The 14,145-nt window shown below is 42.7% G+C and overlaps 1 protein-coding gene across 1 annotated transcript in view; it reads right to left on the bottom strand.

The window, feature by feature from the left end:
* The window catches only part of Brca2 (BRCA2 DNA repair associated), a 45,627-nt gene that overhangs the window by 7,948 nt on the left and 23,534 nt on the right, over nucleotides 1-14,145 (bottom strand). Inside the window, 11 exon segments of the mRNA XM_040751423.1 lie at nucleotides 41-233; nucleotides 1,555-1,676; nucleotides 2,594-2,738; nucleotides 2,823-2,978; nucleotides 4,165-4,519; nucleotides 5,726-5,896; nucleotides 6,879-7,066; nucleotides 8,294-8,475; nucleotides 10,065-10,474; nucleotides 11,119-11,188; nucleotides 13,998-14,093. Of these exon segments, the coding sequence (XP_040607357.1) occupies nucleotides 41-233; nucleotides 1,555-1,676; nucleotides 2,594-2,738; nucleotides 2,823-2,978; nucleotides 4,165-4,519; nucleotides 5,726-5,896; nucleotides 6,879-7,066; nucleotides 8,294-8,475; nucleotides 10,065-10,474; nucleotides 11,119-11,188; nucleotides 13,998-14,093 (2,088 nt within the window).

Raw genomic sequence — 14,145 nt, 5'->3', positions numbered from 1 at the left:
TAATTTAACAAAATTAATAGTAACATCCTTGCATACTCACATGATTTTTCTTTTCTCTCGTAGCTTGTAACACGCAGCTTCCACACAGTTGTAACATCCCTTGATAAGCCCTCCTCTTGCTCAGCGGACTCCAAGGCCTTCTGGAATTCTGACTGGATCTGTGCTTGTTTCTTATCATTCAACATTTGTCTGTATTTGTTCAAGGCTCCGAGCTGCTCTTCACTGAAACAACCCTGTGGCCATTGGAAACATCAGAGAGCAGCCACAGCAGCAGTCCTGCCTACCCCAACCAGCTGCCTTATACAAGAAGGAAATATAACACACCTGGCCTACTTCAGGAGATGTAGTGTTTACTCATTTCATCATAGTGCTCTCAGGGACCTCAAACTGCCTCTGTGTCCTTGTGACGGACTTCCCTAGGGCCAAACCTCTAACACTTAGTGTTCTCTAACCACAGCCAGCACAAATACATTTCAAATGGTTGGCATGGCTGGACACTAACAGAACCACGGATTTATGCCTGGGAAGTGTCCTAATTCACTTGATCCTCACAAGCATGCCATGACTTGTGTGCTACTGTCGTTTCCATTTGAGCTGATGAAGGTGAGGCACAGAGAGAATCAGCAGCTGCACAGCTGATATAGGAAATGCTGGCTCAGTGGCTTTTATCCTTACCTCCTGTAGAATACATTTAATTTAATAATTTAGTTTAATAATTCATCTTTGGAACAGCAGATATAATTTTTAAGGTTTCTTTGTAGTATGTTTATCTATTTATTTTATGTGTGCATGTAGAACTATAGTTATAGGCAGTTGTGAACTGCCAAACACAGATGCTGGGAGCCCAATATGGGTCCTCTGCAAGAACTCTGAGCATTCTTAACCACTAAACCATCTCTCTAGACAGAATTTTGCTGTGTCTCCCAGGCACACATCTTGGCATTCTGCCTCTTGGCCCCCAAAGAACACAGACATGTGCCACACAGCTGGCTAAAAAGAAAGCTTTGCTTGCATTAAAAAAAAAAAAGCCACACAGTGGTGGCACATGCCTTCAGCCTTTAATCCCAGTACGTGGGAGGCAGAAGCAAGTGGATCTTTGTGAGTTCAAGGCCAGCCTGGTCTACAGAGTGAGTTCCAGGACAGCCAGTGCTGTCTCGAAAAACCAGTCCCCCCCAAAACAAAACAAAACAAAACAAAAAAACGACAACAAAAAACCACAACCCCTGCCCCTATTTATTTTGGGTGTGTACAGGTCAGAGAAAACTGAAAGGAGTTGGTTCTCTCCTTTCACCATGTGGGTTCCAGGAATTGAACTCAGGCCGTCAGGGTTGGCAGCAGGAGCCTTTGCCCTTGCCCACAGAGCCATCTCTCTGGTCTTTTGCCTGACATTTTTAACCATGTTATTTTAATATATAGAACTCATAAAACTTCTCATTCTTGACTTGATAATAAATCAAAAACATGCCACAGAAGTAAACCTTCTGAAAGATGTAGCCTTTCAACATGGACTTGACAGGGCTGGGGACTGAAGCTTGTCGCCTGGCTCTTCCTCACCTCAAGGTGATCTGGGTCCAACGCACTCTGCACGGCTGCATAGAGCTCTGCACCGTCCTGCAGAGCACAGACCTGCTGCCTTGTGAGTGCACGGGACAGCACATGCCGCTGTGCTGTGTCTTCTGCAGGAGGGAAGGAAGCAGCATTATTAGCTAACCCAAAACTTAGGAAGCAACACTACAGAGTCAAGAAAACACACCCAGAGGAGGGAGACTAGACAATAAAGAGGCACCAAGAGAAGCAGGATGGCTCAGCTGGTAATGGTACCAGTTACCAAAACTACCAACCTGGTCTGCTCCCAGAGACCACTAGGAAGGAGCGAACTGAGTCTATAAATTGTCCCTCACTTCTGCATATGTGCTGTGACATGCACACAAGCAATGAACGAATGAAGAAAATATTTTAGGCTGGTCTTTAATCCCAGCACGCGGGAGGCAGAGATAGGCGGATCTCTGTGAATTCAAGGCCGACCTGGTCTACTGAGAAAGTTCCAGAACAGCCTCCAAATCTACAGAGAAACCCTGTCTTGGAAAAACCTAAAGGTTCCTTGTTAAAAAAGAAGCTGGGGGAGAAGCGTAGCTGGCTCCTCGTGGCCACCCTTCTAACACCAAGGATTCCCTAGATACTCAAACTCGGTTTATGAATTCATGCCCAGGATCAAAAGCTGAAGGAGTGTCTGAGCTAGACTGAGTGCAAGGCCAGGTTGATCAACTCTGTAAGATCCTACCAAAGAAAGAAAGAAGGAGAGAAAGGAAGGAAGGAAGGAAGGAGGAAGGAAGGTGGAAGGAGAGACAGAGAGAGAGAAGAGGGCACTTATTTAAGAACCCTGAAAAATGCTGACACCTTATCTGTCACCTTTCACTGTCTCAGACCTCAAAGAAGCAATGGCAATCGGAGTCAGTTCAGTTTTCATTTCTGTATGTGTGGTATTTTGTAAAAATCAGATGCAGAATTAAAAAACAATCAATTACTCAATGAGAATTCATGCAATTACAAAACACTGTGGATAGTAACAATGTGTAATGTGAAGCCATTCTACCTTCACGGTCTTTAAACTCTGCCTGGATTTTGGTGAACAAGACCTCCAGTCTCTTCTGTTGGGCCCCTGCAAATCTCACTGCTTCCTTTTCCTCTTCTCTCTCATTGCGGAATACGTACAGTCCTGATGCCGTCTTCTCCACCCACTGACAATGTACCGGAAACAGGAAGGGACATTCAGACTCTCTCCAAAGAAAGACCTTACACAGTAAGTTTCAAACGTACCATACCTGTAAAGGGTACACTCTCTGAACAATGATGTCCACACAGCCAACGCTTCCTCCGTCACTGAACAGTGAGGACAAGGGCAGAGGGAAAGGCCTGGGGTCATGAAAGAACCCCAGCTTGCTGTGCCAGCGAGCAGGCCGTGTGCTGTTGGTGGAAATCTGCACAAGTTAAAGAGGAGAAGTTAAAGACATGCTGATTTCTGCTCTGTAACTTTCAATCTTTTGGGATGCTTTAAGACTATTCATTTGTTGCTGGGTGGTGGCAGTGCATGTCTTTAGTTCCAGCACTGGGGAGGCAGAGGCAGGTGGATCTCTGTGAGTTTGAGACCAGCCTGGTCTACAGAGAGAGTTCCAGGACAGCCACAGCGAAACAGCAAAACTTTGTCTCAAAAAACTAAAACAGACAAACAAAAAAACCTAAAAAGAAAAAAAAATCACTTGTGTTGGTGATTAAAAAGATGGTTCAGCAGTTAATAGTATTTGCTGCTTTTGCAGAGGGCCTGAGTTCAGTTCCCAGAACCCATATGATCGCTCACAACTCTAGTTCCAGGGGATCCAATTTCCTATTCTGGTCTGAGCGAACTGCATGCACATGGTACACAGGCAGGCAAAACACTCATACTCAGAAAAGTTTTTTAAAAATTCAACCTTTAAAATATCTCATAAAGATGACTGATAAAGGTTTAAAAAAAGGAGTAAGCAGAGAAACTATACAAAAGGGGAAATACTTCTATATTGTACTTCTCAAGAACGTTTCTACTTGGGGTGCAATCTACTACAGAGCACTTGCCCAGCACGTGTAGGATCTGATCCCCTAGCAACGTGCGCACACACACACACACACACACACACACACACACACACACACACACACACACACACACACACAGGCTCGATTACCTCTGCTACAAAGCATCAATGTTACTTAAATATTTCTAGGATAGGTTAAGGTGGGTGATGGCTCAATTGGTAAAGCACTCACCCTGTACACATAAGGATCTGAGTTTTATCCCCAGAAACACTGTGAAAATGCCAGGAGGGGTGGCAGGCACTTGAACCCCAGTGCTATGAGGAGACAGAAGTACAGGTACCTAAATTCAATTTTGGTACAGACTGATTCTTATTTAATAACTGCAACTTCATTTAGCTCAAGAAATAGCTCTGCCTCCCCTAGACAGCAAAAACTCTTAGAAAAATTTGCTTCTTACATTACCAGCACATTGTCAAGAGATGTTGTTGTCCTTTATGGCAAAAGAAAACACAGCATGTTCAGTTAATTGCCTCTCTAGGATATAATGGAGTCATGGGCTGGTTCTTGCCCAGAGTGTTCAGTAGTGTAATTTACCTTCAGCCTAAGAGAGTCTGGTGCTTCCAGAGGTGTGCAGGCATCAGGTGAGCCCACGAGCTCTGCCCCGTGGGTAATGATCTTCTGACCCACAGTCAGTCTTCCGCTCTTTACAAGAGCCACAAGTGGAGGGTCTAGCTGGGCCTTGACGGCATACCATCCATCTGTGAGTTCGATCGTGTCTATGCTCTTGGGATCTGCACCACTTGTTTTACCGCTTGAAGATTCTGATGCATTTGTGCTTGGTGAAATGATGTCAGAAACACAGAGAACAAGTGTTTTTGCAGCTGTATCATCCCTTTCCAGGATCTTCTTTAGGGCCGATCTGCCGCTGTTGTCAATTTCCACATCGTATCTGAAAATGAGACGAAATGCTGTTTTAGGAATTGTACCCCTGGGGTTTCATGGTAAACAAAGCCACTGAATACTCGAGAAGTAAAGCTAGTTCATTGGGCAGCAGACATAACATGGCAATTAAGAGAGCACGTGATCACGAGGAACAGAGATTAGATCCCAGCTGGTGTAGAGTACATGCCTGTAACCCCAGCTCTGAGGTGGCAGGAAACAGGGATTGCCAGGGCTTGCTGGTTTCCAGACTAGCCAAGAAAACATGAGTTCCAGGTTCAGGGACAGTCCCCACCTCATACAGTCAGGCAGAGAATGCCAGTGGAGGACACCAGATGCCCTCTTCTGGCCTCCATGCATACATACAGGAGTATACATCCACACATACAATATGAGCACATGGGATGGATACCCAGATGCACTCACAAATTAATAAATACTTTTAAAAAATCAGTTCATTAAGCCCGCATGGTGATGAACATCTTTAGTCCCAGCACTTGGGAGGCAGAGGCAGGTCAATCTCCATGACAGCCAGGGCTACACAGAAAAGCCCTGCTGCAAAAAAGAAAAAAATAAAAGTCAATATATATCTCACCAAAGAAATACTGAAAAGATGATTTTTAAGAATTTAGCTAGAAGCTAGGTGGTGGTGGTGTATGCTTTTAATCTCAGCACTTGGGAGGCAGAGGCAGGTGGATCTCTGAGTTTAAGGACAGCCTCATCTATAGAGTGAGTTCTAAGATAGCCATGGCTACACAGAGAAACCCTGCCTCGAAAAACCAAAAGAAAAAAAATTAGCTACACATACACTGCTTTTTTATCATTATCATTAATATAAGAATACTAAAGACAAACATTTTTTTCAAGATAGGGTGTGTATGTGTTTCTCTGTGCAACTTTGGAGCCTGTCCTGGAACTCACTCTGCAGACCAGGCTGGCCTCTGCCTCCTGAGTACTGGGATTAAAGGCATGTGCCACCACCAACCAGCAGGACAAAAAGTTGTATTGACAATCTTTAAATACTGGATCAAATTAATAATTCACATGTCAAAAAAGAGGTGTGGGGGAAGAGGGAGATAGAGGCATATGAACATTTTCCTTAAGTAGGGGCTGTCACTCAGAACTGTTTTATGTACATCTTTGATATGGAAGTCACAGGCTACACAGGAACCTGCAGACTGCATGATAGTCGCTTAATGCTATCCTTTCAACTTGCCTGTATTTTAGTTGAAGCAGCACTCTTTCTGGGTTTAGGCATCTGTTAGCAAATTCTTTAGGAAAAGCAAATTCCATAGCTGCCAGTTTCCATACAATCCACCGGTAGTGATTAGAGACCCAGAGGCTAGAAATAAGCTTGGGATCCACACCTGGAGTGTCACACAGAGCCCTGAGCAAAGAAATATACAATAAAAACACACAGTAGTATTGGGTTCCACAGCTATCACTGTTCTCTTGTGAAAACCATGCAGTGAGCTTTTGTGTGTACACACCAGTAAGGCAATGCTGTACAACTAAGCGCTTGATGTCTAAGTACTGAGATTTGCTAGTTATGTACTGAGAGTTAAATAGTTCTGTTTCAATTTTAGTGTTTATATATATACTTTAAAACTCTTCACTTTTTAAAAAAACATTTTATTTATTCTTTGTGGATCTCACATCATGCGTCCTGATCCCCCAACTCATCTCCCCAACAAATATGGAGCGCTTCACAAATTTTAGTGTCATCCTTCATGTTGTTCCAATTTTAGTGTAAGTCTGTCAAAGCAAGCATGAATGCTTGTATTTTTAATGTTTACTAAAACAGTGGGTTAAAGAGGAAAATGACACAAATGGGGAAGTACCATAAAGGAAACTCAAATTGAACTATTTCTACCATAATGTATATAAAAATATAGCCAATTAAAATACACAAAGAATATACTTCATTAAGTCCCAGAATAAATCACATTCAATTTTCAAGACTTCAAAAGAATGTTTAGTGAACCAGAATACACTTTAAAGTGTTAGCGGCTGATGGTCCTGCAGTGTCTAGAGGCTTTGAGTCTAGTGAAGATGTTACTGTTTGTAGACTATTCCCAAATAGAAGGCTGTGGTGCAACTTTTAGCTTAAGAGCCATAGGAAAGAGGAAGAAGGCTGGAGAGATGACTCAGTGGTTAAGAGCACTGGCTGCTCTTCCAGAGGTCCTGAGTTCAATTCCCAGCAACCACAGGGTGGTTCACAACCATCTCTAGCGACACCCTGTTTCCGCATAAAGGCATATGTGTAAGTAGAGCACTCATATAATAAAATTAAAAAAAAATAGAAAGAAGGAAAGAGGGACAACAGAATAGGTGAAGGTTAACACAAAATCTCTTTCTGTACACAGCACCTATAAAATTCTTCTTTTCCAGCCTTCCCATCATTGGAGGGGATCAGCCATCCACCATCTGCCAGCTGAATGCCCTTTCCAGCACACAGATCTTCTTTACCAAAATAATCCTGAATGTCAAATTGAAAATATTCCGCGTTTTTGCTGTTAATGCTTATGCACTCTTTAGAAACACCATACATATAGAGCTGTACAAAACAAACAGAAAAATGTGATGATAAATAAAAATCAAATACAGTCCTAATAAAATAAAAATCACATAGTCCTAGAATATAAACAAAACTAAATTTATCCAGAATTTTTCATTCAAATACTAAAATAGTCACTATAATATATTAACTGGCCCAAGGGTATAGGTCATTGATAAAGTGTGTTTAGCATGTAAAAAGCTCTGGCTATGAAACACTCACACACATGTACACAGAGACATGCACGTACATGAACACGAACCCCCTCTGCACTAAAAGTATAATGTTTAGAAACTGCTCATGTACCCAAGGGGTGGTTGCACTTTTCATTTCCTCTTATATCTTCCTCTTGCTAACCTGGCCACAAGGCCCCCATGTCTACCACCTGCAGTGGCAGGCTGAGCTTCTTCAGCAGTACATATGCTAAACTGACTGGAGCCCAGGTTAGCATGCCCCCTAAACCAGGCAGACATGCCAATTCACCAAGTGCTTCGTGGTTTCAACCCATTATGTTGTACAAAAAACATGTGCTAGTAATTTCTCTTAGCGGCAAGGAAGGGCAAGTGCGGGGCACTGTCAGGAGCTTGTTCTCAACCCGCCCCCATGCCCAGCCAAGCAATTTTCCCTTCAGGCAGAGTGGCTCTGGCCCCTGCAACGACTCGTTCACTCAAATCAGGCAATTTTGGGCTGTGACTTAACCCTCTCTATGCTTCAATCTTCTCGCCTGACAGACGACATTTCTTGAGAGAGGGTGAGGGCCTCTGTGTCACTGAGCCATCTGAAGTTCTCAGGAGTGCCCAGAGTTTACGAAGCTTCAGTCCACACCGTCAGCACCACAGCCTTCCATTTGGGAATAGTCTACAAACAGTAACGTCTTTACTAGACTCTAATGTCAGCACCTCCAGACACTGCAGGGCCATCAGCCACTCACACTTTAAATCAGGGCTGATTAGACTCTTCCAATGCCTAGCTCAGAGCACTTACACCAACACTATGAGCAAGAGCTGAAGCACATACTGCAGTTTTGAAGCACAGCTCATTCTGGTGAGGGTAAGACATGCCCGGCAGAAGACAGGGAGGCTGCTATGTACACTGATAAGGAAGCAGAATCGCTTTTTCATTTGATCAGCAGCAATCTGTTCATTCTCTAAATAAGACAATTTGAAAATTCTAGCTAAGGGCATGAGGTTTCCGTTCGCTGTAAAGGCTGTTAATACCACAGCATACCTGCTTATGAGAACACGCAGAGGGAAGCCGGCCTCCTACTGCGGCCTGCAGAGAGATCCGAGGCAGGGTGGATGATTTGGTGAGATACAGACTGCCTGGCTGTGGACAGAGCTGATGCCTTTCTTTCTTTTTAATTCGTATATTCTGTAGGTCTCTGGCATTCTGAAGGCTTCTCATTAAATCTGTTAAAGGACAGTTTGCACAAGTGAAATGGATGCGAAGTTCAAAGGCACAGCCTGGCTGGGCCTTGGTGGAGCTTGTCTTTAATCCCGGGATTTGGGAGGCAGAAGCAGGCAGATCTCTGCAAATCTGAGGCCAGTGTAGTCTACAGAGCTGGTTCCAAGACAGCCAAGACTACACAGAAAAATCAGTTCTCCAAAAACCAAACAAACAAATAAAAATCTCCAGTCAGTCACAGTAGTCCTGGATTATGTACCTAATGGTCTTTACTTTCTGGGACAGGTCTCACTCAAGTCTAAACTAGCACTGAACTCTCAAAATTCTTCCTGTGCCAGTGTCCTGACTGTTGGGTTTATATGATGCCCACTGGAATCTGTTCCTTTTTTTGAGATAGCGTCTTGCTCTGTAGACCGGGCTCACCTGGGACTCATAATGCTCCTGACTCAGACTCTTGAGTAGTGGCTTTACAGGCCTGAGCACATCATTCCTGGTCTTGAACTTTGAACATGTTTGTCTTGTATGTACGTGTATGCACGCGCACCCATGCATGTGAAGGCCACAGGTTAACATGGAGTATCTTAATCCATCACTCTCCACTTTGAGACAAGGTCTCTGACTGTCCCAGAACTCACCAATTTGACCAGGCTGACTGCCAGAGAGCTCCAGGAATGCTCCTGTCTCAGCCCCTTCAGCACTAGAGCTACATATATGTGCTACCACATTTCGATTTTATGTGGGTACTAGAAATTTGAACTCAAGTCCTCATACATGTACAGTAGGCACTTTATCTACTAAGCCAGCCCCCTAGCTCCTGGTTTTTGTTTAAAAAACAAACAAAATAGAGGAAAACAAGAAAGTCTGTAAGCAGTTATCCTCGAAAGGAATCATTAGAACAATTTGAACCTAACCTTTGGAATCAGAAAATCTGAAATGTTAAAAAAGGTTCTGAAATTACTCATTACCATAAAAGGGAGGAAATGCTCAGGGTAACATTAATAGGTGAACTAGCTGATCTAGTGGTTCTCAACTGTGGGCCATGACCCCTTCACAATGATTCATAACAGTAGCAAAATTACAGTCATGAAGTAGCAGTGAAAATAATTTTTATGGTTGTACCACAACACGAGTAACTGTATTAAAGGGTCACAGCATTAGAAAAGGTGCAAACCACTGCTCTAATCAAAAGGGGAAAACCAGCCGGGTGTTGGTGGCGCACACCTTTAATCCCAGCATTCGGAAGGCAGAGGCAGGTGGATCTTTGTGAGTTCGAGACCAGCCTGGTCTACAAGAGTGAGTTCCAGGACAGCCTCCAAAGCCACAGAGAAACCCTGTCTCGAAAAAACAAAACAAAACAAAAAACAAACAAACAAACAAACAAAAAACAAAAGGTGAAAACCAGGACTAGCAGATGGCCCAGCAGGCAAAAGTGCTTTCTGCACAAGCTTGACAACCTGAGTTCAAATCCCCAACTCCCTAAAATTGTCCTCTGACTTCCACGTGTGTGCCGTGGCTTCTGTACCCGCACACATACAGAAATCAAGATTTAAAAATTATTACAAAAAAAACATGTCAAACAAATGTCATCCAATACCTAGAGGCTCTTCCTCACACTCTGTGACAATTCTAGTGGCCTCTTGATGGAAGCTGCCTTTGTTAAATTGACGAATGTCACCGTCATTCACATCTTCGTTGTCTCCATCTCTGCTTTTTTGGTTCTTTCCCTCTGAATTAATATTCTTGCTATTCAAATGTTCATCTCTGTGAAACTGTGATTTCATTTTGAAAGGTGGGACGAAGACTTTGGGGGATTTGCCTGTGACGGAGCATCTTGTACTTTCATTTCTTGTAGCAGAAACTTTGTGTGTCGGCTGGACTGAAACTGTAGGATCGCTTGAAGATTTTTCCAAAGCCGAATGCACAGAAGGATGCCCTTTAGACATAAGTCCTTGAGCAGGTGCTGTGAAACGTGGACCCTGCATTTCTTGCCTTTCTCTGCTAGAGCTGCATTGGGGAGAGAGTACTTAAGTCTGCTTGTTCGACACAAAGTATGTGCATGCATGAGTGCCTTCCCACAGATCCTCAGTGCTACCAGCCAATCCTATTCCCGTGACTGCTCTGCTCTCTGAGTGCTGACACCATAGACCGATACCACAGCGTTCACCTTCATTCCCAGTCTACTTCCCACAGGAGCCTGCGCACTGCCAGCGTGTGCCCCTCCTACTCTGCACAGCGCTCTCCTAACTGCAGGGAGCTTGTCTGCTAGTAATTAGTCTTCTCTGGAGCCATTCTTGCAGTTTCCAGTCCAACCTCTCTCTTTTCTCTTCTCTAGCTATCTATACATTTCTTTTTTTATATATATATTTTATTTTCCAGTTTAAATTTAGATAAGAAACGAGGTTGCTTCACAAGTCAGTTCCAGGTCCCTCTCCCATTCCCTCCCCTCCTCCCGTGCCCTCCCCCCAACCCCCCCCCCCGTTATCCCCTCATTCCCCCAGGGAGGGTGAGGCCCTCCATGGGGGTGTCCTATCTATACATTTCTAATTCATTCTAAATGAATTAGAGAGCTTAACATCAAAAGAATCACCTTTTTCTTAAGTTGTACTCAATTTATAATAAAAATAAAAAAGGAATTACACATATCTTACCAGAAGGGTTCACAGGTAACCGGTGCTAGAGATATGTGGTGCGTGAACAATCTTCTGTCTTTTATTGTACCTAAAAAAAATCCCACTCTATAACATTAGTGGAAAGTAGGTTTCCATTGCCATTTCTCTTTGTTACACATTACTGTAAATGCTCACAAAATTTTGATGGACACTGAAGCTTTCTATACATATTATGGATACTTAGTAAGTAATTATTGAATACACATCATTTGCAAGCTAATTATAACTATAAACCAAAAACCCCATATTTCAAACCTCAAAGAAATCAGTTTTAAATTTAGTAGAGTGGTGTTAGCAATCATTATAGTTAACAAACTCTGAAGTTTGGTTTTATGAACGTTCGGAAGCAAAGCTTTAGATAGTATTAATTCTCAATATGTAATTTGTTCATTAATTGGGGATTAGCTGAATAAACTATGATATAGCCACAGGATCAAGAATGTAACTATGTAACCATGCAAATGAATAAGGACATTTACATATTCATTAAGCAGCATTCCCTAGCTTTGCAGAGTGGCAACATTGTACTCAGTGAGGTTTATCTGAGGCACAAACAATTATAGCTAATTAAAAACTTTTCTCAATACCCTGCCATGAGGCCTTGAAATACATATTTCTCTATGGAGACTGTTGGAAAAAAAAAGCAAACAAGGTATAATAATGCAGACAGATGCTATTAAAAATATCTACAAGAAAAAACTGAAAACCACTGAGTAAGAAGTGGGGAAAATGAAAAACAGCCAGGAGTGTGACTGTGGTGGACTTAAGACTTCTCCAAGTATACCTTCCTACAGAATGTATGAATGAGCTATGCAAATGTTTTGTTTGTTCAAATGTAAGATTAAAGAATAAGAAAAGTGTGGGTTGGAGAGATGGCTTAGCACTGGCTGCTCTTGCAGAGGACCAGGGTTCAATTCCCACCACCCACATGGTGACTCACAAGTGTCTCCAGTTACAGGGGATCTGATGCTTTCTTTCTGGCCTCTACACACACCAGGCACACACATGGTGCACATACAAACATACAAGTAAAACATCCATACACATCAAAACAAAACAGAAAATCCTAAAGCTAGAAACAAATGAACTTTACCTAAGTATCAATTCTGCACATGCAGAATTATCCTGACTGACATCTGAACACAGCACGATGCTGACACATCTTCAAAGAATTCTGTCTGTCGATCTCTCTCTCACAGACTATGCCTATACTGTGGGAAGATAGGTATCAAGGGTGGTCTATGGAACAGAGTGGGAGTGCCCACAATGCTCTTAAAAGGACCTGCTATCAGCACTGTTATGTATGCCTGTTCACTGTCAAGGAGAACCTCTGCACTGCTTGTACATCTTCCTACAGATGCCACCTTTACCTCAAGACATTCTAATTTCACATCTAGGCTGAGACACAGTAGCTACTGTTTTGTTTTTGTTTGTCTTTTGCCACAGGATTACCATGGGTACCTGAGAAAACAACACCACTAGTTGCTCAGCTTTGGGGATTCAGCAGACTTTTGTCTTTTTGGAAGAGCGGATTTTACTTGTTATCACTGTGTGTGCCTGTGTGTATGATGGTACGCAGGTGAAGATGACAGAACAACTTTTGGAAGTCAGTTCTGTCCTCCTAAAATAGGAAGCATGGGGAATGAACTCACGTCCATCAGGCATGGTGGTGGTGTATGCTTGTACCAGCTGAACCATTTCACCAGCCTGAGGTTTTTCTTAAACAAATGAAATAAGGTTATGACTTAAAGGAGGACAGTAACAATATTTTTGTCTGAGATAGAACTTGCACAACAAGTAGAATTTAGGGAAGTTTGGGTCTGGTTCTGTAAATTTTCTAGTAAGTAATACTTTTCAGACTAAGAAGTGATGTCAGTGACAAAGGTGGATAATGTTGGGTACAATAATTTTCAACTTGGGCAGGGCAGTGGTGGTGCACACTTTTAACCCTAGCATTTAGGAGGCAGAGGTAGGTGGATCTCTTTGAGTTTGAGGCCTGCCTGGTCTATGAAGTGAGTTCTAGGATGGGCTCCAAAGCTACACAGAGAAACCTTGTCTCAAAAAACTAAAAAACCAGGGGGCTAGAGAGATGGCTCAGTGGTTAAGAACACTAACTGGTCTTCCAGAGGTCCTGAGTTCAATTTCCAGCGACCACATGGTAGCTCACAATTATCTTTAATGAGATCTGGTGCCCTCTTCCGGCATGCAGGAATACCTGCAGACAAAACACTGTATACATAATAAATTAAAAAAAAGGAAAACCAAAAATAAATAAATAAATAAGTAAATAGTCAGCTTATAGCTGACTGCTCTTGCACAGGACCTGAGTTCATTTCCAGCACACAAGTGAAGGTAACACCACCTACAGGGAACCTGATGATGGCCCTGGCCTCCTTGGGCACTGCAGTCAAATGCACAAACAGACTTCTGCACAGCATGTGTACGCGCGCGCGCACACACACACACACACACACACACTCTGTTTTTGTTGGGGAAAAAAAGAGGAATGTCAATAGACTGTAGTGCACAAGAGGAAAGGACCCAACTCTATGTAGTGAGTTGAAAGATGGAGTCAAATCAGGACCAAAAAATGCCCACCTCATTGGGTAGCCAAGATCATGTGACTTAAAAAGCCTGACTTTGAAGAAATGCTGTAAATCACTTACCAGTTTCATTAAGTTTAACGTCACTGTTTCATAAGCATGCTACCCTTTTCAATTCGAGCTTTCTCAGTGCCCTACTAGGCATCATGGATGGGCATTCACGAAACACGGCAAACACAACAAGAACTGAGAGAGATGTTGAAGACCATCATGCAGAGTACTTGTTGAGGGGGAAAGATGAATAAAAAAATTTACCATCTGGAGCACTTTTTGAAGGCTTTAAGAATTTTCCTTTATTTTCTATTATTCTGTCAAATTCATTTAATAAGCTTCTTTTGATTGGGGGTTGTCCTGAAAAGAAAATTCCATACATGTTTGTAATTATACAAGTTTTACCTTTTAA

Source organism: Mesocricetus auratus, unplaced genomic scaffold (genome assembly GCF_017639785.1).
Source record: "Mesocricetus auratus isolate SY011 unplaced genomic scaffold, BCM_Maur_2.0 Super-Scaffold_100008, whole genome shotgun sequence".
Lineage (NCBI taxonomy): Eukaryota > Metazoa > Chordata > Mammalia > Rodentia > Cricetidae > Mesocricetus > Mesocricetus auratus.
The sequence above is the reverse complement of the archived record's forward strand: the minus strand, read 5'-3'. Positions and strand labels throughout refer to the sequence as shown.